This window comes from Wallemia ichthyophaga, assembly GCF_000400465.1.
Source record: "Wallemia ichthyophaga EXF-994 unplaced genomic scaffold scaffold13, whole genome shotgun sequence".
NCBI lineage: Eukaryota > Fungi > Basidiomycota > Wallemiomycetes > Wallemiales > Wallemiaceae > Wallemia > Wallemia ichthyophaga.
In genome coordinates this window covers 236,100-258,337 of record NW_008806286.1, presented here as the reverse complement: position 1 = coordinate 258,337, position 22,238 = coordinate 236,100, and the positions used below count along the sequence as shown (strand labels likewise).

At 40.2% G+C, this 22,238-nt stretch overlaps 10 protein-coding genes across 10 annotated transcripts; 5 read left to right on the top strand and 5 right to left on the bottom strand.

The window, feature by feature from the left end:
* Positions 1–314: 314 nt before the first annotated feature.
* J056_001118 (Actin-related protein 3) lies at positions 315–1,806 on the bottom strand (the record flags this gene model as incomplete). Its single annotated transcript, XM_009270746.1, has 5 exons — positions 315–1,037; positions 1,085–1,577; positions 1,626–1,652; positions 1,702–1,716; positions 1,763–1,806. The coding sequence occupies 5 exons, from the start codon at positions 1,804–1,806 to the stop codon at positions 315–317; spliced, it is 1,302 nt and encodes a 433-aa protein (XP_009269021.1).
* A 102-nt stretch (positions 1,807–1,908) lies between these two features.
* J056_001117 (uncharacterized protein) lies at positions 1,909–3,354 on the bottom strand (the record flags this gene model as incomplete). The annotated part of the gene is made up of 1 exon (XM_009270745.1): positions 1,909–3,354. The coding sequence occupies one exon, from the start codon at positions 3,352–3,354 to the stop codon at positions 1,909–1,911; it is 1,446 nt and encodes a 481-aa protein (XP_009269020.1).
* Positions 3,355–3,870: 516 nt separating this feature from the next.
* J056_001116 (Imitation switch two complex protein 1) lies at positions 3,871–6,818 on the bottom strand (the record flags this gene model as incomplete). Its single annotated transcript, XM_009270744.1, has 4 exons — positions 3,871–5,145; positions 5,193–6,039; positions 6,086–6,482; positions 6,530–6,818. 4 exons carry the CDS (start codon positions 6,816–6,818, stop codon positions 3,871–3,873), a joined length of 2,808 nt encoding a protein of 935 aa, XP_009269019.1.
* A 115-nt stretch (positions 6,819–6,933) lies between these two features.
* Positions 6,934–8,468, top strand: J056_001115 (Serine/threonine-protein kinase rio2; the record flags this gene model as incomplete). Its single annotated transcript, XM_009270743.1, has 4 exons — positions 6,934–6,976; positions 7,024–7,354; positions 7,402–8,387; positions 8,437–8,468. 4 exons carry the CDS (start codon positions 6,934–6,936, stop codon positions 8,466–8,468), a joined length of 1,392 nt encoding a protein of 463 aa, XP_009269018.1.
* A 1,277-nt stretch (positions 8,469–9,745) lies between these two features.
* On the top strand, positions 9,746–10,966 carry J056_001114 (UBX domain-containing protein 3; the record flags this gene model as incomplete). Its single annotated transcript, XM_009270742.1, has 4 exons — positions 9,746–9,758; positions 9,804–10,062; positions 10,112–10,228; positions 10,273–10,966. The coding sequence occupies 4 exons, from the start codon at positions 9,746–9,748 to the stop codon at positions 10,964–10,966; spliced, it is 1,083 nt and encodes a 360-aa protein (XP_009269017.1).
* A 189-nt stretch (positions 10,967–11,155) lies between these two features.
* Positions 11,156–11,492, bottom strand: J056_001113 (uncharacterized protein; the record flags this gene model as incomplete). The annotated part of the gene is made up of 3 exons (XM_009270741.1): positions 11,156–11,238; positions 11,285–11,380; positions 11,426–11,492. 3 exons carry the CDS (start codon positions 11,490–11,492, stop codon positions 11,156–11,158), a joined length of 246 nt encoding a protein of 81 aa, XP_009269016.1.
* A 548-nt stretch (positions 11,493–12,040) lies between these two features.
* J056_001112 (ENTH domain-containing protein C19F8.03c) lies at positions 12,041–14,356 on the top strand (the record flags this gene model as incomplete). Its single annotated transcript, XM_009270740.1, has 6 exons — positions 12,041–12,085; positions 12,136–12,156; positions 12,205–12,303; positions 12,356–13,148; positions 13,196–13,288; positions 13,335–14,356. 6 exons carry the CDS (start codon positions 12,041–12,043, stop codon positions 14,354–14,356), a joined length of 2,073 nt encoding a protein of 690 aa, XP_009269015.1.
* Positions 14,357–14,412: 56 nt separating this feature from the next.
* On the top strand, positions 14,413–15,285 carry J056_001111 (uncharacterized protein; the record flags this gene model as incomplete). Its single annotated transcript, XM_009270739.1, has 1 exon — positions 14,413–15,285. One exon carries the CDS (start codon positions 14,413–14,415, stop codon positions 15,283–15,285), a length of 873 nt encoding a protein of 290 aa, XP_009269014.1.
* Positions 15,286–16,028: 743 nt separating this feature from the next.
* J056_001110 (Fimbrin) lies at positions 16,029–18,098 on the top strand (the record flags this gene model as incomplete). Its single annotated transcript, XM_009270738.1, has 5 exons — positions 16,029–16,037; positions 16,084–16,151; positions 16,200–16,347; positions 16,403–17,665; positions 17,715–18,098. 5 exons carry the CDS (start codon positions 16,029–16,031, stop codon positions 18,096–18,098), a joined length of 1,872 nt encoding a protein of 623 aa, XP_009269013.1.
* Positions 18,099–18,269: 171 nt separating this feature from the next.
* J056_001109 (SWI/SNF chromatin-remodeling complex subunit snf5) lies at positions 18,270–21,549 on the bottom strand (the record flags this gene model as incomplete). The annotated part of the gene is made up of 3 exons (XM_009270737.1): positions 18,270–19,225; positions 19,273–21,191; positions 21,242–21,549. The coding sequence occupies 3 exons, from the start codon at positions 21,547–21,549 to the stop codon at positions 18,270–18,272; spliced, it is 3,183 nt and encodes a 1,060-aa protein (XP_009269012.1).
* Between the last annotated feature and the right edge of the window lie 689 nt (positions 21,550–22,238).

The window sequence follows — 22,238 nt, the reverse complement described above, 5'->3', positions numbered from 1 at the left end:
TCTCACTTGTTTGGTCATTTTTAGGGTTCCTTGAGCAAACTAAATTCAATTTAATAATGTATCATTTAATTGTACAAATAATACTACTAAAAGTACCTTTTCATCCCATAAAAACATCTTGCAGTCATCGGATATGTGAAGATTCTCAGATAATGCTTTTGGGTGGTACAATGCAAGAGAAATGACTTTTGACAATTGTCGTAGGAGATGAACACCCAATTTTAACACAATAAGCAAGTATACGGATTCATTTTGTATTCTTCATAACAAGTGGGAAATTGGATATCAAATACTTTTAGTGATAGTCATCAGCTCTAAGTGCTGCTACCAAAGATAGAATAGCGACGACAAATCGATGGCCCAATCTCATCATAGTCAGCTTTAGAATAGCAGCTCGTATAGAAGTCTGGCAAACCAGCCAACAGAGAACCACCAAACCAGACAGCGTGTCTCTGTCTTTTGTGTGAAATAACGTTGACTTCAACGCCAGATGACTTTTGCAAGTTTCCTGACTGCAATTCCGAGTTTGTCAATCTGGTATCGACCAATTGACGCAAATCTCTCTTCAGCCTGGCGCCAAAGTGGTCGAACATTGTTGATCCGCCGGATAAAACTATGTTCTTGTAAAGTCCTCTTCTGACATCAATTGGTGAGCTTGAAATGACTTCATCGACTACATTTGGTAATGGCGTTAAGAAGTCACTCGAGTATATTTCAGGATTAAAAAAAATCTCCGGTGCTAAAAATCTTTCGTATCCTACATCCACGCCGTATTGTCTGCCTGTCACAGAATGCTCACCCTGATATCTTTCGAACCAGTTGTAAGGATCTTGATCGTACTTTCTGAATTCCTTAACGATATCTTGGCAGACGTACGAGTAGTCTTCTTTGATCCTTTCACTAACTCTCATTTGGTCTTCTGGAGGGATATTCACAGTTTCACCACGCTCTCTAAGCAGTTGTTGAACGAAGTTGGTAATATCTCTACCTGCAATTGGGATGTGTTTAATGGATGAGCCGATAACGTAACCTTCGGCCTGTAAAAGCGTCAGCTTTTAGACTAACATTGAATAACTAGACTTACGACTGGAATGACGTGAGTAACACCGTCACCAGAATCGACAACGGTACCAGTGAGAGTACGATCAGTGACTTTAGAGGATGTCCAGCTTGCAGCCAAAGCCAAGACAGCTTGTACGGCAATGTACAAACCCTGAACATTGAAAGATTCGAACATGATTTCAGCCATCGACTCTCTGTTCTCTGGGGCGTTAAGAGGAGGTTCAGTCAACAGGACATGGTGATCTTCAGGCTCGGCTCTGAGGTATTGGAAGATGGATTTCTCCCAGAACCTTTCCATTAAATCCCAGTTATCAATCTGACCATGTCTAATAGGGTAATTGAGGCCGTAGCTTTTAGAGTTTTTGATAGCTTCGTCACCAATGTAGAAGTCTAAATCGTCAATTCCCCTCTTTGAAGCCAAGTGTGATGGTTTAGCCGCAACGCTTGGGCGGCCAGGACCTGAGGAGCCAGTAGCGGATTGAGAGTGAGGGAGACCCATGACTGTTGGAAATACGCTGAAGGAAATGTAAGATATAAATTGAAATATTAAGTAGCCAACGCACAAGCTGGGCTCCGAATTGCCAGCGAAACTGCAAATTGCGTCAGCAGGGTAATGAAGCCGTGGAGAGGGATACTAACCCCATCTTTGTCCAGCTGTACGTGTATTAATTGGGATAATAAAATTTATAATTTCACTCACCCAGTTCCATTATCTATTACGATTGGTGCTTGTCGAGCGGCCATGATGAAAGTATTATGGAAACAGCAAAAACAGCAAAAATATCAAAATATTCAGACAACAACAATTAATTCATCAATTAAAGTACAAGTATTTCTTATTTGTCCCTAGGCTTGGAACATATTCGACAAACGCATCAGTACTTCGTCTTCTGTATATGCGACAAGCATATTCTCTAAATCACGCAATGCTTGGGATTCTGGCATTAAAGGCATCGTTGCTGTCGATGAGTGCCTTGATAAATCTACTCCATGCTTGTGACCGACAAGGCGAACCGTTGGATCTTTACTAACACGCGTTTTTACTATTTCTGTTGGTGTTATTGATCTTCTGGCATCCTTTGGCATTCTTTCAAATGTATCGGTTGAGGACGACGTCTTTCTATCAACTGATGGCATTGGCCCCATTGGAAGACTCGCGTAGCTTGAAGGGAATGGAAGTTGCTCGTCTTTAGACTTGGTCTTGAACAATTCTCTTGCATCTGGCTTACGTGGTGTTTTCTTCATCGCCACAACCGACGTCTTCTCGGAACATTTACGCGACGAATCAGTCTTCACGGTTCCACTGCCAAATGCATATGACGACGTGCGAGGTCTTGGTCTATCTAACACCGAGTGTACATCCTTACTTGCTCCTGAATTGTCATCTGTTGTTAACCCCTTGACCTTGGCAAATTGCGCCCAAATTGGTGGTGGTCTGTTTTTCTTCACTGGAGTTGCTTTCTCGATAAGCGGTCCCAACCAATTCAGATCATCATCAGCTTCTTCCTCATCTTCTTCTTCAATCGTTACTTTGATTGGTTTTGATTGCTCAATTGCTGTTGGCTTGGATGGTGTTTGAATCGATAGCGACCTCGTTATTGTTGCCCTCTTATCCAACCACTTTGATCTTCTTGCAGCTACGAACGAAGTATAAATGGAAGTTTCTTGCTCTTCCACATTGTCCTCTTTTGCACTCTCTTGTTCGAACTTGAATGGTTGATTGTTCGTTGGTGTAGGGCTGGTTGGTGTTGTTTGACGTGAATGGGATCTGTAAAAGTTTGCAAGATCATGACCGTCAAGCACTTCGTCATCTTCATTCTGTAGTTCCTCTTTTTCATCGTCATCTTCACTCTCAGAAGACGACTTGGACTCGTTGTTAGGATGAAGACTGATAGTAACAGGCCTTTGCTTCTCGACAGGGCGTATCGTTTTGTTGACATGTTTGTCGGGTGTGATAGCCATGCTCTCGTCAGTCGAAAAAGACGCGTCAGAGTCCGAAATGAGAGTGGGGACTGAATCTGCTGACATGCTTCTGTCTTGAGCGGTACTGTTGACAACACTAACGTCATTAAGGTTATCCTCCTTCTCTTGCATTTGTGAGACACTTCGTTGCATGTCATAATCACCAATCTCGAAACCCAATCCTAACCCCTTGCCCTTACGACTCTCATAAGCTTTTTGATTGGATTCAATAATCTCATCGACCTTTGCAAGCGCAGCTTTAGGGTCGTATGAGGGTGGAGTCTTGAAGTGCTCCTGGAATCTCGATTCTTGTTCGTATTGAGTGTACATTCTTTGATATTAAGTAAACGTCCTGCGTTATTTAGATATGCTGTAATATATAGTTTCGAGTCGGTCAACGACTTTTAAAAAATACGGATGTGTTTGAGATTCAAGTGAGTGAGAGTAAGTGATCTAAATCAATACACGATCAATTCATTGTACACGCGCAACATTAATGCACTTACAAACAGTCCGGCTGTCTACTTTTTCGAAATACTTGTACTTGCCTGTCGCGCGTGTTGCTAGTCTGAAGTAAACCCCTTTCGCACTAAAAGCTCCACATCTGTTTTGACTTTCCTTTTCCGGACTTTAATTTAAAATGAGTTGAAAAACCTCAGGTATCTGTTAGGTATGCTAATATGTAAACAACGTGAACTGAATTACGTCTTTTGCCTATATTTTTTTATGAAAAATTTTGCTTTTAGTACCTCTGGCCGGCACACAATCAGGCTAAGTGAGATACGTGACAAGCGATTAAATACATAAACAGCCTTTAAGCTAATAATTAGTATACAAAATGAATTACTAATTTCTTCGCTTATTTTTCCAGCTGCGATAAGACATAGAAGATGACATGCCATCGATCTCCATCTTGACATCTTGCGCATTTCCATCTAGATGCTCTCTACGGCTATTGATGCTACGCTCTAACCAAGGCCACCATCTTTGTATCGAATTTCTTAGTGCAAGCTCACGATTACCCTTCTGCTGAAACCAGTTCATGAGACTCCTGATCTCACCCATTGAGTCAAATGCACCCCATTCACCTGGTTGAAGCATACCCGGCTCACCTTCCTCCTCTTTCCTCCTATCGGTCAGCAAATTCGTTATGTCCTTCTCCACTTGCGCATAGAGATTCTCGTCTTTACGTAAATCACTTTCTGTGTCCTCCATCAAGCGTGAAATTAACTCGTGAGACGCTGACATAACAGCAGGATCTGGCAGATGTGGCCTATGAACGAACAGTCTGCCCGTCTCGTAACCATCTCCTGGTTTTGAGGCCGTACCTTGTAATGGTCGACTACCAAGTCCATCAAAGAACCAATAAGTGTTATAAAATCTGTCTTCACCAAGTGGTCTCAAGCGCAGAGTTCCGTGAGTAGATCTAAATTCATTGTCAACTTCCTCAACTCTGTTAGACAAGCGCACGACTTCTTCCTCCGGCGTAAGCTCTACTGGCTCTGGTTCTGCTTTTGTGTTGTCTTCAGTTTCCATTGCATCATCTTCTACTTCGTTTTCTTCCTTGTCTTCATTACTGTCAGATTCGAGCTGGTCCACCTCCTCGTCATCTTCATCCTCTCCATTAGCTTCTTCGTCGGCTGGTGGAGGTTCGCTCAAACCCTCAGAATGATTATCGGCTACTGGTTCGGAAGCTTGTTCTGAAGTAGATGGCTGCGCTGGAACAGAATCAGGAGCAATCTCGGGTGCCCCATCAGCTCCAGCAGGTGGTGCTTGCGAATTGGACTTGTCATTTCCTTCTAACTTTTCCGTCAACTTCTTTTTCTCTCTGTTAAGATCTACCTTTTCCTTTCGAAGCTCTGTCAATTGAGGTTCAGCCTTGTCGACAAAGTTCCTTATATGTTTTGTCATTTTTACTCTATCGATTAAAGCCGACAGCAGAAGGAGCTTGTCATCGAATGAAAGAGTAAAGTATCTCTCTTCGGGCCTTGCTTCATCTTCCATTGACGACAACGAAGACGTTGAACCATGTTTTTTATCAGAATTCGAGTCAAGGATCTTTGGAGGAAAAAGATGGGCAAAGATTCGCCTGTACTGAGCATGTGTCTCATTAGTGAGATGCTACATGATATTAAAATTGTGTTTCAAGGTAATCAAAGCGCACTTACTCCTCTCAGACATCCCACAGTTGCCCTCAACCATTGTTCTTTACGCTCGGATTGTTCACTGATAAGCTTGCGGGTCCAAGCGTTACCATATCTATCAACAGTCCCAAGTACCCATTCTTGATCGGCAGAAGCCTCTTCATTAAGTGGAGCTTCTGTCATACCTTCAACATGATCACGTTCGCGAATGAGCATGTTAACTAAACATACGTGAATTTCCGTCAAAAGTTCAGGTACGCCCTGTTCTGTAGTTGTTAGTTGTAAAACGTTGGTCAAATCATCCAAAGTGAAGATTGACAAATGCAGTGGAATCTCGAATATATTTAAGAATGACCATACTTGTAATAATTTATCAAATGTGCTATGCGATGCAGAAATGGGGATTGTAGGTGTTGGTCTAACTAATGAATTCTCTTTTGATCTAGCGTTGATCTCTCGTGTAGTGAGTATTATATCTAAATCTTCGCAGGGGTATTTTGTTGATTTCTTCTTTTCCTTATCTCTGACTGCAGCCACTACAGTTTTTACGTCGGGGAGGATACCATATTCTTTTTTGACAGCCTTTGTTCGCGGTTTAGCACGTGGTTTTAGATCAGGAGCAGGTAATTGTGGCTGTTCAATTATTGGCTCCCGTGGCTTGCCTTCTAAAAGCTTCTTCATCTCTTCGAGCTTAAATTTACGGTCAACATCACTTTTATGTTTTGCTTCAAGGGTGACTTCCTCAGGTATATTGAAAGTTCTGGCAATTTCAGGCTTGACACGCCAAGGGGCGCCTACAGCCGTTGAGCGATAGAGAGTATCACGAAGATATCTGCGAAGAATAGACTTTGAGAACATCAATCTATCACGTCTAGAAGGAAGGTTAGGGGAAAATTATGAAGACCAAATCTACCTACGATAACGAAGCAGCTTTCAACTCCATGTAAGAGCCACTAAATTTGTCATCCTTTCCAGCTAATTGAACAGTGTAGTAATAGGAAAGTGGAGGGTCTGCAGCGTCTGCTTCTGCTTGAGGGATTTCCAAGTCAACGCCCATTCTATGTAGCTCAGAGGTTTTGAGGCCGCTAGCTTCTCTTATAGAATCGTCAGTAGGATCCGTCTTGACACGTTTAGCATCAGGCTCGCGATGTTGTTGGATGTAATGGACGATTTCCTTGGGTGGATAGACGTTAATAACTCTGGCAAAGTACTTTTGGCCTTGTAAATCAACGAATAAGCTCTCGCCTGGCCAGAAACGATTCTTGAAGCGTTCAAAGATATGATCGACGAGGCTGTCGAGACGGCCCATGACCTCTGGAGGAGGATAAGCGAGTGAATGATTAGATTGTTGAATAACCCACGAAAAGCAGCAGAGCGGAGGATTGGGCCTCTTATGGCTGGCTGGAAACGAGCTTCCATCTTCTTAGCTTCGGATAACTCGGAGGCCAAAGCCTCAGCATAAGTGAGATTATTCTTGCCAGAATTAGAGCATTGGAATATGTGCTCTCTTAAGAAAAGAATACGTGAAAGATATGAAGTGTAATCCAGGAATATCTCTGAAGTACTGTCTATAAAAAATACTTGAGCGTGTGGATCGTCATTGGCTGGATTTGGGATTAGATCCACTGGACGCCGTTTCACCGTCGGCATGTTGGCTGTTTGGGGGTAAGATGGGATTTCGGTGGATTTAATGATTTGGTGTTAATGAAATAAATTTAAATAAAATTATATTTCTTTGTATATCTCTCCTTGCTTAACTACCACAATGCGCTTAGACGCAACAGATTTGAGATATATTACAAACGATGGTTAGAACTGGCTTTGATTTATTATTTCATTCTAATTGGCTTTGTAGAGTTTAGAGTTCTCACCGCTTGCGAGATGGGCTCAAAGAACCACGAAGTTGTGCCTTCTTCTTTGATCAATCAGATCTCTGGGCTTAGATCCGGTGGCGCTAATAAGATGCTTGGTGTACTTGCCAAGCGTAACCTCGTTGCCCGCGTTCAAAATACTAAATACGATGGTTATAGACTCACTTACGGTGGTTATGATTACTTGGCTCTCAGGGCAATGAGCAAGCGCGATACTGTTTACTCTGTCGGTAATCAGATCGGTGTCGGTAAAGAATCTGACATTTTCGTTGTTGCTAATAAAGAGGGTGAACAGCGTGTGTTGAAGATACATAGGTTTGTCGCTCTTTCTCAACTCCTCATTCGTCTAACACACCCAATAGACTTGGTCGTGTCTCTTTCAGAGCTATAAAGTCAAAAAGAGACTACCTCGGCAAACGTAAATCTGCAACTTGGATGTACATGTCCAGATTATCTGCTCAGAAAGAATATGCTTTCATGCAAGTTCTTCATAAGCACGGCTTCCCTGTTCCAACTCCCCTTGATCAAGTACGGCACACTGTTTTAATGTCTTTGGAGGATGCCTTACCACTTCGATCTATTGCTCAAGTTGAAGATCCAGCAAAACTATGCACTCAGTTATTCGACTTGATTGTTCGTCTGGCAGAAGCTGGTCTCGTTCATGGTGATTTCAACGAGTTTAACATTCTTATTAGATCAGCTGATGGTCAGCCTGTGCTCATTGATTTCCCACAAATGATTTCAGTTAGTCATCCAAATGCTGAAGAGTACTTTGATCGCGATGTTCATTGCATCGTCAAGTTTTTCGATAAAAGATTCAGGTATCAGCCTGATTCTTGGCCTTCTTTCGATGATGTAGTTGATAAAAGCCAGGTTGCTCTTCTTGCTGAGGTTATGACAACCGGTTTTGGCGCTAGAGAGCAGTCAATGTTGGATCAACATTATATAGAAGAACAAAACAACAAGCCGAAGGACGGAGATGAGGATATAGAGGGTAGTGAGGATGAAAATAGTGAAAATGAGAGTAGTGAGAATGAGGATGATGATGATGAAGATGAAGAGGAAGAAGAGGGTAGTGACTCAGGAAGCAATGGCAATGGAGATCAAAGTGAAGAGCAGGTTACAGATGACAAAGGAGTGCCAACAAATCTCATGAAGTCGCTCAAACTCCAAAGCCGAAGGAAAGAGCATCGTGCAAACAACAGAAATAACGAAGAGGAGGGTACTTCTGTAGCAGAGAAGGTTGCTTTGGATCTACACAAGCAATCTTCTCGCAAAGCTCGTAAACACCACGGCAGAAAATCTACTAGAGAAGCAGGTAAAGCGAAAGGACACAAATGGAAACAAAGTGAGTACACGTACACATAAATAGATCCAAATAGTAACAAAAAAAAAAGACGCAAAAGTTAACGTTGACAACGATTGGTAAACGATTTTCCGCTGGGATTCATGTACATTTTACTAGTTTCTGCAAATTTCACGAGCAATTTCATAGGATAATTTGCAGTACCTGCATCTACAGAGAGGGCTTAATTCAAGTTCCTGGCTCATATCGTTTGTGAAACATATCCCTTAAAACAACCACCTCTAAAATTCAAACTTGTAGCTTGCATCGAATGAGACATTTTTGAGTTTTGAGAAATCTTAAACTATGAGTTAAAGGAGCGAAGGAGGATAAATTATATTTAAGTTGTGATTGTAGTTGAAGGGTATTCAATTTATTGTTGTTCGAAAAGACACAGTATATTGAGTGAAGCAGTATCTGTGTAGAAGCAAACAGTCTTGACATTCCTTAAGAAGAAGCATACCTGAGTTGGTATGTTTAGATCAAAGTGCGTAAATGAGGCGGTTAAACTCTCAAGTCGATTACCTTGGCAATGCTAAGCGATGGTCAACCAAGTCGTTATCAATCATGTGACTTACTTTATAAGTTAGATTAGATTAAGCGTAAGCTTTGCTTGTGAGTTAAGCTCCATATAGTAGTAAGAAACAGTTTCAGCCTTGATGAGACAATGTTTATCTTTGGCTAATGGTCTGCTGATTAAGGTTCCAAATTAAGTGAAGCTCTGAAATTTCTTGTGAAATGTAAAGAGCGAATAATTATGTAATTGCAGGCAACGAAGATCTCAAAAGCGTTTGTAACGTTGCCTCGTTTTATATCTCAATCATATTACCTAAAGCTTTTAATACTCACGAAGACTCACTTGCACATGAATTCTTATTCCTGTTAGTGAAAGGTAGTAATTTTCCAATGGACTTTATTTGGATCGCGGTTTGTTTACTGGAGAAGTTGCACAAAATGATAAGCATCAGCGAGGAATCAAGAATTGGTAGTGTTTAAAAACTGATAATAGCTGTCATTATATTAGGACACAAATCATACTCCAATTTAGTTGTAAGTATGGTCGATGGCTTGGAAAGAGTGTTGACTGAAAAATTTCACGCAGCTGTGGAACTCTTAATGGTGCCAGTATTCAAAATATACACTAATGCAGATTAAATGAACTTGAAATGGAGATTTTAAGTATGATTGGATCAAATGCTACGATTAATATTGGTTTTAGATCAAGGTCCATTGGGTGTCTGTTTATGCTCTTACAAGGATCAGCCAACACACAGGTATTGCTTGGATAAGTTTTATATGTTTTGTCTTCTATGTATTGATATCTGATCATTATATACAAGTCCTCTTGATTAGTTACCATCATGTCTTCTCCATGTGAGCACACATTCAAGCCAAACACGCATCTAACAACAAAAACAGCAATTGACCAGATCATTGGAATCACAGGAACTGATCAACAAACCGCAGAGCAACTCCTTGAAGCAACGAATGGTGATGCACAGTCGGCGTTGGATTTGTTTTACGCAGATGATTTCAGCGCTGCAGCACAGCCACAGCCTATGGCTGAATCTAGAGATACACAACGTCAGCACTCAGGTCCTACCACTCTCGGTGGAGCACCTGCTGAACCTTTACCTTCTGGATGGGGCCAACGTAAGCAGAAGCCGGAATCTTCCAAGTGAGTACATCAATATTCAGTGCTTAATTTTACTCATCATTATCCTCAGGAAGGGAAAGAAATCGTCTGGTATCGCAACACTCAAAGATGTCAACAATGACGACGACAGCGATGACGAGGAAGATCCTGGTAAACGTGAGAAGCTCTACGCTGGTGGTGAAAGATCGTGAGTTAATTGGAGGGCGAACGAGCGTCACTAAACGTTCTTAGCGGTCTGAGTGTTCAAGGACCTTCAAAGGGTGGCCCTAGAGGACCGAATGACATAGTTGGTGATATAATGAAGAAAGCAGCAGATTCAAATGAAGAAGCTAGCGAGACTTTGACAAAGTCTAACAAAGAACAGCCTAATGCTTTTTCTGGTAGAGGAAATAGACTTGGTTCAGAGGAAGAGCCTGTCGATAGCAATCAAGGCAATTCATTTGAAACCGATGATGATTGGGAGGAAGTAGATGACGAGGAACCAGTTAATAGAAGTCTCACATTCTGGAGAGATGGATTTAGTATTGATGATGGTTCATTGATGCGTTACGATGAGCATCAAGAGACATTAGACGCGCTCAACTCTGGGCGTGCACCACTTTCATTGCTAAACATAAGATTTGGACAGAGAGTGAACCTTGGCGTTAGTCAGAGGACAGATGAGGATTACGTGGCACCACCAAAGGTTTTTAAGCCATTCGAGGGAGCATCTGGACAGAGATTGGGTGCACCAGTTACTGCATCAATTAGGCAACCAGAGAGAGCATCAGCAAGTGCACCAACAAGTATAGGAGAAAAAGTAAAGGTTGATGAGAGTAAACCAACGACGCGAGTTCAAGTAAGATTGAATGATGGTAGCAGAACAGTAGTTAGATTGAATACAGATCATACGATAGATAATCTCAGACAGGAAATCGAAAGGTGAGTTGGGCTGAAAAAGATGTAGCATACTAATCTTAAATGAAATATAGTAACACGCCTAGCTTGAGAGGTATTGGATATGAATTGACCACTTCATTCCCAACAAAGGCACTCAATCAAGGAAAAGAGACGATACAAGATGCCAAATTAGGTGGAGGAGTTGTAATTGTAAGACTAAACTAAAAGTCTTTAATTAACTTAGTTTTGAGCTTAATGCAACCTTTGGACCAAACAGAAGATTCGAAGACCAGCCGAATAGTTTAAAGCGTGAGTAGACTGGGTATGTGTTAGTGATAGGAATATCAAAGATAAGATTACAAACTCCAGAAGCTGAACTTTCTACCAAGCCATTTTCCAAAGAAAGGTAATGCCACAACTGAAATGATTAGCTGAAGCTGCTCGATGGCCTGTTCGAACTCTTAAAGTGGGTGAGTGGGAGTGATTATGGGTAATAAGCGCCAACCTCTTTGCCTATTAATATCAGAGGAAGTTGTAGAGTCAATTTCACTTGAATTTGATGAGGATGACATCGTCGACGTCACTGAAAGAGAGAGTAGAAAGATTAGAGTTTAATGGGTAGTGTAATTAGTAGAAATCAGCTTGAATTGAAGATACACTGTCAGTGAATTAAAATCTTCATCTGAAAATTTAGCCCCAAATAAACTTTGTTTGAATCTCAACTTCTTTCCTCTACACGCTCGAAGTTTTCGCAAAGTGGGGAAAAGAATAAATTCCAATGATAGGATACTAACAAGGCTTATAGATGAGAGATAAGTGGGCAAAGAAGCGTATGCGCCGTCTCCGCCGCAAGCGTCGTGCCATGCGTGCACGTTCCAAGGTGGGTTAAACGAGTTAAATTTAAAGAGGAAAGATGCTAACAATTCGTACAGTAATGGTATGCAAGTAACTCAGTGGATGAGTAGCGTGGATAGGATAAATAACTTGAAAGAGTCTTAATACAGGCAACCCATCCAATCAAAGCAATGCACGTTTACTTTGTTTTAAATTATCCAAATGACTGTTATTATGTGTTATGTGTGTTTTACTTGATTTATTGTACTCTCTATCACCCACGGCCATGTCCTCTGCCAACAAGCTCGTTAAAGCAGCAACAAAGCCAAAGGTAAGGAAACTAATAATTTAATAGCGAGTTATTCACTTTTTTACTATCAGAATCATTTACCAAAATCTAAAGTGGGAGAGCGTTATTTACTAGTGATTTAATCTAAGTTACATTCAAAGGTACTTGAACCAATCATTTCTGCTTCCTTCACAGATCAAGCTACTCTATCGGATATCCTACGCGCCCTCTCGGATAGACTCCGTGAACCAAATTCTATCGTTAGTAACTCAGTTTCTGTGTACATCACCCTCACACTCACCAACACCCCAGATCGTTTTCAAATCCCTCGTTATTGCCCACTCTCTATTCAGAAATGGCGATACTGATAACATCTTAGACCTTCTCTCTCATCACGATCACCTCAAGTTACGTAGAGTCGCTTCCATTGACTGGGATGGTCGTACTACTCCGCAGAACATCCAAGCTTATGCAACTTACTTGGATTTACGCATAAAAGCTTATCGTGATCTTAAACACGACGTTATTAAAGTTCAATCTGAGACAAGGGGCTCTTCCGCTAACAGCCGACGTCCACGATCTTCCTTTGATCCAACTGGCAGACCTTCTCAATTACGGTTACTTACTGTTGAAAAGGGTCTCCTACGTGAAGTCAAGCATGTCCAGAAGCTAATCGATTCTATTACTGCTTGTAGATTCTTCCTCGATGACCTTGAGGATGACGTTACTGTTGCTGCTCTCCAACTCAACGTAAAGGATCTTCTTCAACTTTTCACTGCACTTAATGAGGGCGTTATTAACGTTCTTGAATCTTACTTTGAAATGAGTAAGGTTGACGCTACTGAAGCTTTATCTATATACAGAACTTTCTGTAGACAAACCGAAAGTGTTGTTCAGTACCTCAGTATTGCTAGACGCCTTCATAATGTTCTAAATGTTATGGTACCAAATATCAAGCATGCACCTCTATCTTTGTATGGTGCTTTAAAGGAGTATTTGGAAGATCCTAACTTTGAGCAGAACAGAATTGAGTATAAGCATAATAAATCTGTCATTGATGGTGAATCTGGTAGTTCAAATCGTGCAAGTCATACTAGTTATCAACGTGAGTGATACCTAATCATACTTGTTTAAACTGAAGCGTTACATAAGCTCCTCCTAAAGCACCTTCACCACAATCTCAATCTCAATCACAACCTCAACCTCAACCTCAACTTCAGACTAATAAGGCACTTCCAGCAGCAGGTATGTTAAAAATACTCTCTTTAATTCCTTTACTAATTTTAAACAGAAGATTTCCTAGATTCTATTGAAAGTGATAATGGTGGTAACATGAATGAATATCAACAACCTTATCCTCAACAACAGATGCCATCACAAAACATTCAACAACAATCATCATTCTTCCAACCACAACAATCCTTTATCCAACCACAAAATACAGGATTCTTACCATTTGCGCCACCACAAACCATTCAACCACAATTTACTGGATTTGGTGTGCAGAATCCATACCAGCAACAATTACAAACTCAAATGCAACCACAACAGCAACAGCAACAGCAACAATTACAACCACAACCACAACCGCAATCACCATTTACACCTTTACAGCAACAACAAACAGGCATTCAACAACTCCAACCACAAGGGACAGGTATGGGTATTCAACAGACAGGTCTACAAACTCAAACAACAGGATTTAATCCATTTAGGGCATCTTTAATGCCTATGCAGACTGGTAACACGTATGGAGATGGACAACAGAATGCCAATAACCCATTAAGAACGCAATTTCAATCTCAGATACCTACTCCACCTCAAACTGTTAAGCCAGTTACAGCGCAAAAAACTGGATCACGCAACCCATTTTCTAATGGCTTACAGGACAGACCTCAACAAGTGAATTCATTTTCTAATGATAATGTAGGACCCACATTGAACAGTCTTGCTTTCAATGCTTTCAATAAACAAGAGCAACAGCAACAGCAGCAGCAAATGCAGATGCAGCAAGAACAGCAAGCTTTTAACTCATTTGGTAATTTTGATGTTGGAAACTTTGGATTACAGCCGCAGCCCACAGGACTGCAATCTCAAGCAACAGGAATTCAAGCACAAAGTACAGGATTACCATCACAGACGACAGGACTACAAGGACAAATGACTGGGCAAGGAAACTTAAGCAGCAAAAAGTTCCAACCAACGTCTTCATTTGGAACAACATTAGAAAAGCAATTTGATTTGAGCAACCCATATACCAACAATGATAGTAATAAAACAAATAACACTCAAATAAATCCATTTAGAATGTAAAGTTATTGATTGTAATGAATATAATATATCTTTCGATTAGACAGTGAACATCATCAATGCCTTTGGAACCCCCGGCAGAAGAAAAGTTTCAAAGCAAAGAAGAATTGTTTAAGAGAGTACAAGAACACGCTCAACTACAAGGATATGCAGTTGTCACTAGATCATCGCGTAAAGGATTACTTTACTTGCAATGTGATAAAGGCGGACAATTCAAGAATAATAGAAATTTAACTGAGGAAACTAGAAAGCGTAAACCTAATAGCAAGTGCACTGGATGTCCATTCATGCTTAGAGGAAAGGAATTAAGTGGGGAAGACAGTGAATGGCAATTGAGTATCTTAGAATCTGATCATAATCATACGCCTTCAAATAATCTTAAAGATCATTCTATTTTGAGAAGATTAGATGAAAATCAGAAGTTGTTGGTTAAAAAGATGAGGTCTGAAGGATCTAAGCCGATTGAGATAGTGAATTACTTCAAATCAAGTGATCTACCACCAATTACAATCAAAGACGTTCATAATATAATGAAAAAGTTCATTTCAAATACAGATTCAAAGGATTCAAAGGAATCTACCATAGATAGTTTAGAATCTTTGGTTGCTTCTTTGAATAACAATTCATCAGAATACACTTCCGAATCCACTAAAAAGCGCAAATCACCTTCGACTCATCAATCACAACAATCCCAAACAAAGAGAAAGCCCATCAAATGTTCAAGATGTCATCAAACTGGTCACTCAAGAGCTCATCCAGATTGTCCGCTTAGACCTACTGAGGAGGAACTGCCCTCATTAGAATTTAGCAACGAAGATCTAGCTACATGGGGTATGCTATCATTGGTGAATGATAACAATCCAGGTGAAAATATTCAACCTTCTTTCTATCACAACATCAACGATTCCACGTTTGATCTGACCTTTAATTGATTAATTTTGGTAATATTTCTCCGTTTCAATCATTTCAATCACGTCAACCTCTTAAAGATGATACAATCAGCAAACTCTCACTAACGAGACCTGACAGCGCAGTTACATCGAACCCGAACATTATTAGGAGTTCAAGTCCGTCTAAATATCCTTTATAATTCCTTACGCCTTCATCATTTAGTCATACCATACCCCCACGCGTACGATAATTATTTATCATTTGCACCCTCATCTATACCACAAGCATCAACAGCAACAGCAAAATTAACGGTAACAAGTAAGAAAGGAAAAGTCATTCCAGCATTTTCAGCCTCTACCGCACCTCAAGCTCCAACAGAGGACGACAAAAGACGAGAAAATACATTAGCTTCAGGTGCACATTGGTTTATCAAGGGAAATCTTCTTATACGGCAAACATCAAAACTAGAGATAGAAAAAAGCAGTGGAAGCAATCGTTCGAAAAAGTAATTAATCGAATGATAATGTAGGCTGAGGTGTTGGAAAGCGAAGCAAATTATCTGCGTAAAGAAAAAGTGAGTGCTACCAGTATCCAAGCAATACATCCTAACAAAGCCTAGACTGGTTTGCAATTCTCCTCGAATTAGATGATGCCGAGCTAGCATTGCAAAGTTTTACATTTGTAGGAAAATTCCAATTAAAAGTTTAAATGTTTATTGAAAATGTTTTATCGATCTCCACTCGCCCACGATGCATAGCACGTCAGAGCTCTTACTTCATCGACTATGATCGCCGTGAGTGATTATTGACAGCGGAAAGGTAAAATTAATAATAAACCAGATAAAGTTACAAAGAAAGCACCCACAATTTAGCCAAGAGGAAGTACTCAAGCTCGTTGACTCTTTCCAGTGAGTGGGCTGTGCACGTGGAGAGTGTAAAGCTCACAAAGCTACTAGACAGCTTGACCTTGAAGGAAAGGGCGTTGCCCAGCAGGATGTAATCAAATCACTACAGAATGAAGCAACTTATGATCAAGTGAGAGAGACACTCAAGGATGTTAGCTTGGATGCGAGTGGAAGAGTAGAAATTGAGGATTACGTGGACGTGAGTAGCTTATTGGAATATAAAACCATTTAACTCACTTTTAACATTTAATTAGCTCATTTCTAAGCTTAGATCAGGACAAAATGCCAACGCAGGTGTTGTTCAGAAAGGAAAAGTAACAGTTAAAGGAACTTCTTCGAACGTTTCACATACAATCAACGAAGATGAAAGATCAGAATTCACTAGACACATAAATCAGGTCTTGGACGGTGACGCTGACGTCAAAGACAAGTTGCCATTGCCTACAGATAACTTTCAACTTTTCGATGAAACTAGAGACGGTCTCATTCTTTCTAAACTCATAAATGACGCAGTTCCAGACACTATCGATGAGCGTGTCCTGAACAAGCCAAAAACTCGCACACCAACACTCAACGCTTTCCAAGCCACAGAGAACAACAACATCGTTATTCAATCTGCTAAAGCTATTGGCTGTCAAGTCGTCAATATCGGTTCACAGGACCTGGTTGAAGGTAGAGAAATCCTCATCCTTGGTCTTATTTGGCAGATTATTAGAAAAGGTTTACTTTCTAGAATCGATATTAAGAACCACCCTGAGCTATACAGACTTTTGGAACAAGATGAACAGCTTGAAGATTTCTTGAGATTACCACCAGACCAAATTCTTCTTAGATGGTTCAACTACCACCTCAAGAATGCTGGCTGGCACAGACGCGTAGGCAACTTCAGCAAGGATGTTTGCGATGGTGAAAATTACACTGTTTTACTTAATCAACTCAAACCAGCTCAATGTTCAAGAGATCCACTTAATCAATCCGATTTATACAGAAGAGCGGAAATGATCCTTGACAATGCTGACAAAATTGGTGTGAGGAAATATCTTACTCCTAATGCAATGATTGGCGGTAACTCAAAACTTAATCTTGCGTTTGTTGCCCATCTCTTCAACACTCATCCAGGATTAGAACCAATTAACATTGAAGAAGTTCCCGAGATAGAAGAGTTTGATGCTGAAGGTGAACGTGAAGCTAGAGTATTCATACTTTGGTTAAACAGCTTGAATGTTGATCCAACTGTTCACAACCTCTTTGATAATCTCAGTGATGGTCTCATATTATTACAAGCATTTGATAAAATTGCACCTGGCTCCGTTGCTTGGAGGCGTGTTGCCAAGCCAAAGCCAAACCCTTATTCTGAAGAAGACAGTACACGTCCAGAATTGAGTAGATTCAAAAAAGTTGAGAACACCAATTATGTTTGCGAACTTTGCATTAAGAATGGTATGCACCTTGTTGGTATCCAAGGTTCTGATATTGTAGATGGTACACGTACACTTGTCTTGGGTACTGTTTGGCAGGTAAGTTCTACCACAGTTACGTTATTTTTTACTAATACAAATGATATAGATTATGAGACTTTCAATAGGTGCCACCCTCAGCAGTCTTAGCAAGAATGGTCGCCAAATCACTGATGTTGACATGGTCAAATGGGCGAATGAGAGAGTAGCACAAGCTGGAAAGAAATCTTCTATGCGCTCATTCAAGGATTCTACATTGAGATCAGGCCATTTCTTCCTTGATCTTCTTGACGCGCTCAAACCAGGCTACGTTGATTACAGTTTGGTTAATGATGGTAGAACTGACGATGATGCATTCTTGAACAATAAGCTTGCTATCAGTGTAGCACGTAAGATTGGTTGCCTTGTCTTTGTTGTACCTGAAGATCTTGTCGAGGTTAGACAAAAGTTGGTTCTTACTTTCATCGGTGCTATCATGGCAGCAAATGCATAGACTATCCCCATATTATGCCAGGTGTTATCATAGAACGCCCGAATATACGGTTAAAACATTTTGAAGCTTAAATTTACGCTCTTACGCTTTTGTTATAAAATTATGAAATAGTATGATTGACTTTTACAAAGAGAAAAAAAAAATATGTTTACAACAAGTTTCGACTCTAAATTAGTAAGTGCCTGAACCAGCATGCTCATTACCACCAATACCACTTTCAAAATCGAAGGAAGGCATTCCAATCAAATTCATATCCATACTGGATATGTCTAGACTGCTTGGTATTGACTCTGCAGGTCTTGCCGTTTCGTGAGGGATATTAACAAATTGTTGATGGTTGTATAGGTGATGATGTTGAGACTGTGTAGGTGCTTCTTGCATTGCATGAATAGATGACTGTGGTTGATGATGGATTGGTGGCGGTTGGGGTTGCGGTGTAATTGATTGTGAATGTGGAATTGAATGATGTCCATGGTTGAGGTTCTGCGAATGAGATTGATACATAGCAGCAGCCAATACATCAGTTTGCTGTGCAGGTGATTGAGACATAGGCATACCCATTGTTGGGTACATTGGTGACGCTTTCAAGTGCTGCTGGTGTTGCACGTGTTGAGGATGCTGCTGTTGACTAGATGGTGGTCTAGATGCAGGCTGTGATTGCAACTGTAATGGATGAGAAATTGGACTTATCACAGGTTGACTTGGACTGAGTACACTTGGCTGTCCAATTGGACTGATACCGTTATTGCCCATCGGAAAGCCTAATCGTATTCCAACCTTCTGCTTATGTTGACGATTTTTTAAGTGCTTTTCGAAATTCTCAACATTCAAACCTGGGCCTGGAGTGTACATCTTTCCTGGACAATCAAGACATTTTATACGCCATTCTGGAGATCCGTCAGCGCTTTGTGGTGGCTTGTCGATTATAACGAATCGATCGTTGGGATACCGATGCCTAAGTAAGCGCGCTGCATCTGTTAACCATTGTGGAGTTGATGCCGATTGACGTGTTGGCCTATCTACCGACAGCCTCGTTGTATCACCATTAGCTTCAGATTGACTACTTGATGGTGACCTTGCTTGGTGTGATGGTACTTTTCTAACCCGTTGTGGACGTGATGGTGCGCCTACTTTGTGTTAGTTGAAAGATTTTGTTAATATATGGAACACTAACTGTCATCATCTTCGTTATACGACTCATCATCGTCGTCGTCATCATAAGATTTATGTTTATTGCGCTTGCCAAAATCGAAGCTATCATCTTCATCACTATCATCGATGATTTGCTTGCGTTTGTTTTGACTGTAATAATCTAGGTGCTCAGCTTCTTTCGCAACTTTCTGGGCTTGTCTTGAAGCTTTGAGTTCTTTTCTATAGCGTTGAGCATTAGTTTTTTGGTTATTAAGTCTCTCTTCAGCCTCTTTTTCCACTTGCAAGCGTAGATTACGATGATATTCAATATCATTATTGTAAATGACAGGCTTGTTCTTGCGTATTTTATGCAAATACTTTCCACAATCCCCACACAAACTCTTATCACCCATAGGTCCTTTCCTACGACCAATGGCGAACATTTCAGGTACACCACAATTCGAACAGTGCCATACTCCATTGATCATGTTCTCGTGTTGATTCTCAGTGGAGAAATAAGAATATATGCTCAAAGTAGCCGCTGATAGCTTCTTAACTTCAGTTCCCGGCGACAATTCTCCTCTAAAAGCTTTACCGTGCCCAAACTTCATTAAATTGTTTGGTTTTTCTTGGTTTGAAACGAAAATCTTTGCATCTGGTCTCAACCTAGATGTAGGTGTGTATTCAAGCTTGGTTGGAATATTTTCAATGAATCTGGGTCTTTTCGTGATAGCCATCTTTGATTGATCGAAGGGTTGTAACTGCATAGGTTTCTTAACATATTTATTTTCATGCTCATCAAATTCCATAGTTGACGTAAAGTTATCGAATTGACTATCGTCTGCACCATAATCTTCATCTTCTGCGTTGTTATCTATTTCCGCCAACTCGGCTTGAGCTGATGAAGAAATGTTCAAGCTTGCTTTAGCTGCAGCTGCTCTTCGTGGATAGTTGGTAGACAATTGTTGATTCTGTTGGGTTTGCTGGTTGATAGCGATTGGTTGCTCTTTAAGGAATGAGTGAGGAACAGATATGAAAGTCTCTGGGAACTTTGGCGGAGTTCTGTAAGTTTTGATAGGCTCTCTGTCTTGGGGAAGAAGTGTCAGATTTGATCTCCTATTTCTCTGTGCTCTTTTTCTCCTTTTACTCTCCTTTTCTAACTCTTTTTCGTAATTGATTATGTCCTCGTGTGAAAGCAAGTCCAACTTCGGCGTATGATCTATACTATCTTTGGTCGAACGTTCGATTGAATGCTCTGACAAATGTGGTAAGAATGACTTGCGCAACTCGTCATCTGGTATTCCTTCAACTGAATTTCCGTTAAGTATTGGGTAATTCAACCTTGAGAGAGATTTCAAGTAGAATGAGGATTGTTCTCGTATATTATGAGATATTGAAGTGACGAATTCACCCGGCAAGCCCATCTCTGCAGCAAAATTCACTGCGAATAACTCTGGCGCGTTTGGTTGAAGGGTTGTGAAAAGTGGCCATTCAAATTGATCGATCAAGTGATGAGGGGTGTGAATAATGTCCAACTTGATTAGAATTCTGATATCTTCGTGGATGAATTTCTCATCCTTTACGGATTTGACTTGATCATCGTATTTCTCGGGTATATTGTTGTCCTTGAAAGCTTGCCACCATTCACAGTCGGAGTTATTGAGCGTACCTTGAGTATTGGTGGAGGTTGATGGACTGTGTATCGATGAGTATTCATGTACGAAAGATTTCCATTCATCGAGTTGATCATTTATGGATTTTTCAATCAGATGAGCAGCGGTAACCTCATTTAAACCGAAATCGTGACATAATGAAACAGCCAATAATTTTGGTGAGAGATGAGGTTCTTTGAGGTTGTAACAAAAGACTTCCTTCAATTTCAAGTAATCCAAGTCGAAATCAAGTCTTATAGGAACTAATTCTTCATTAACTTGAGCTGCGTCTTTGTAATGAAATTTGTGACTGAAGAGCATTGTTAGCATTAAGGGTGCGTATCTGTAACAACATCTTACAGTCTAATTGGTGAGGAGATAGACATTTTGGACCTTAACTGATCGACCAAGTCATTTGAATCCTTCGGATAGAGTAGTTTAACTTTGCTATCAAATTCAAGTGGATTATCCTTATCTGGTCTTTCAAACCATTGATAGCTTGGCTTAAGCTCATTGTAGTTATCGATAGAATGTTGTTTGACTGAGCTTTTTGCGATATTTGAGTATCGTTGCGTATCACGACCCAAGTGCTGAACGTAGGAATCGTCCTTAATATCCCAGCTAATCACACTTTGTCTATTATTTTCATCAATATTATGTCTTTGCATACGCCTTCTATTTATAATTTCAAATTTCGTTGATGATTCGATTCTAACCAAAGTATTGTTCAGAAATCTAAATCTACTTGAATTGCGACAAAAAATTTATGAAAATCGCAACTTATGCTTTATCATCAATGCAATCATTTCTTGTTACTACGTCTTCAGGAACGCATTGTACACATCATCACTTTTGAGTTCCTACAATTTATCCACTGAAACGTTAAATTGTGGTAGAATAGTTTTTAAAAATTCTTTATCAAGCTCTATTTGCTTATTTATTTGATTACTATCTTTGGTTGAACCTAGTCCCCGCTTGTATTTCATTAAGTTGGATTCCTGAGATTTAATTTCATTGATTTGGTTGACGTATCTTTCCATTAATTCATTAAGCACCCTTTGATTTATTTGATTGTGGTATCTACTTAGTTTATCGAGTTTATTGAATTGGTTGATATCATTCATCATCAGATAGATAAATTCTGATGGCTTATCTTGTTGCTTTTGTGGAGACGATAGCCTATACACTCCTTTTATTCCACTTAGATGTTTACTCGAACGTGAGATGAGTATTGAAGTGAGCAGATTCAAACAGCTCTGACCAAAGTCATCTTTGATTAGGTCAACTGACTCAATTAAAGACTCTTCCATGATTTCAATTTCATCTTGAACTATTAAGTGAATCTTTTGTTTGATAA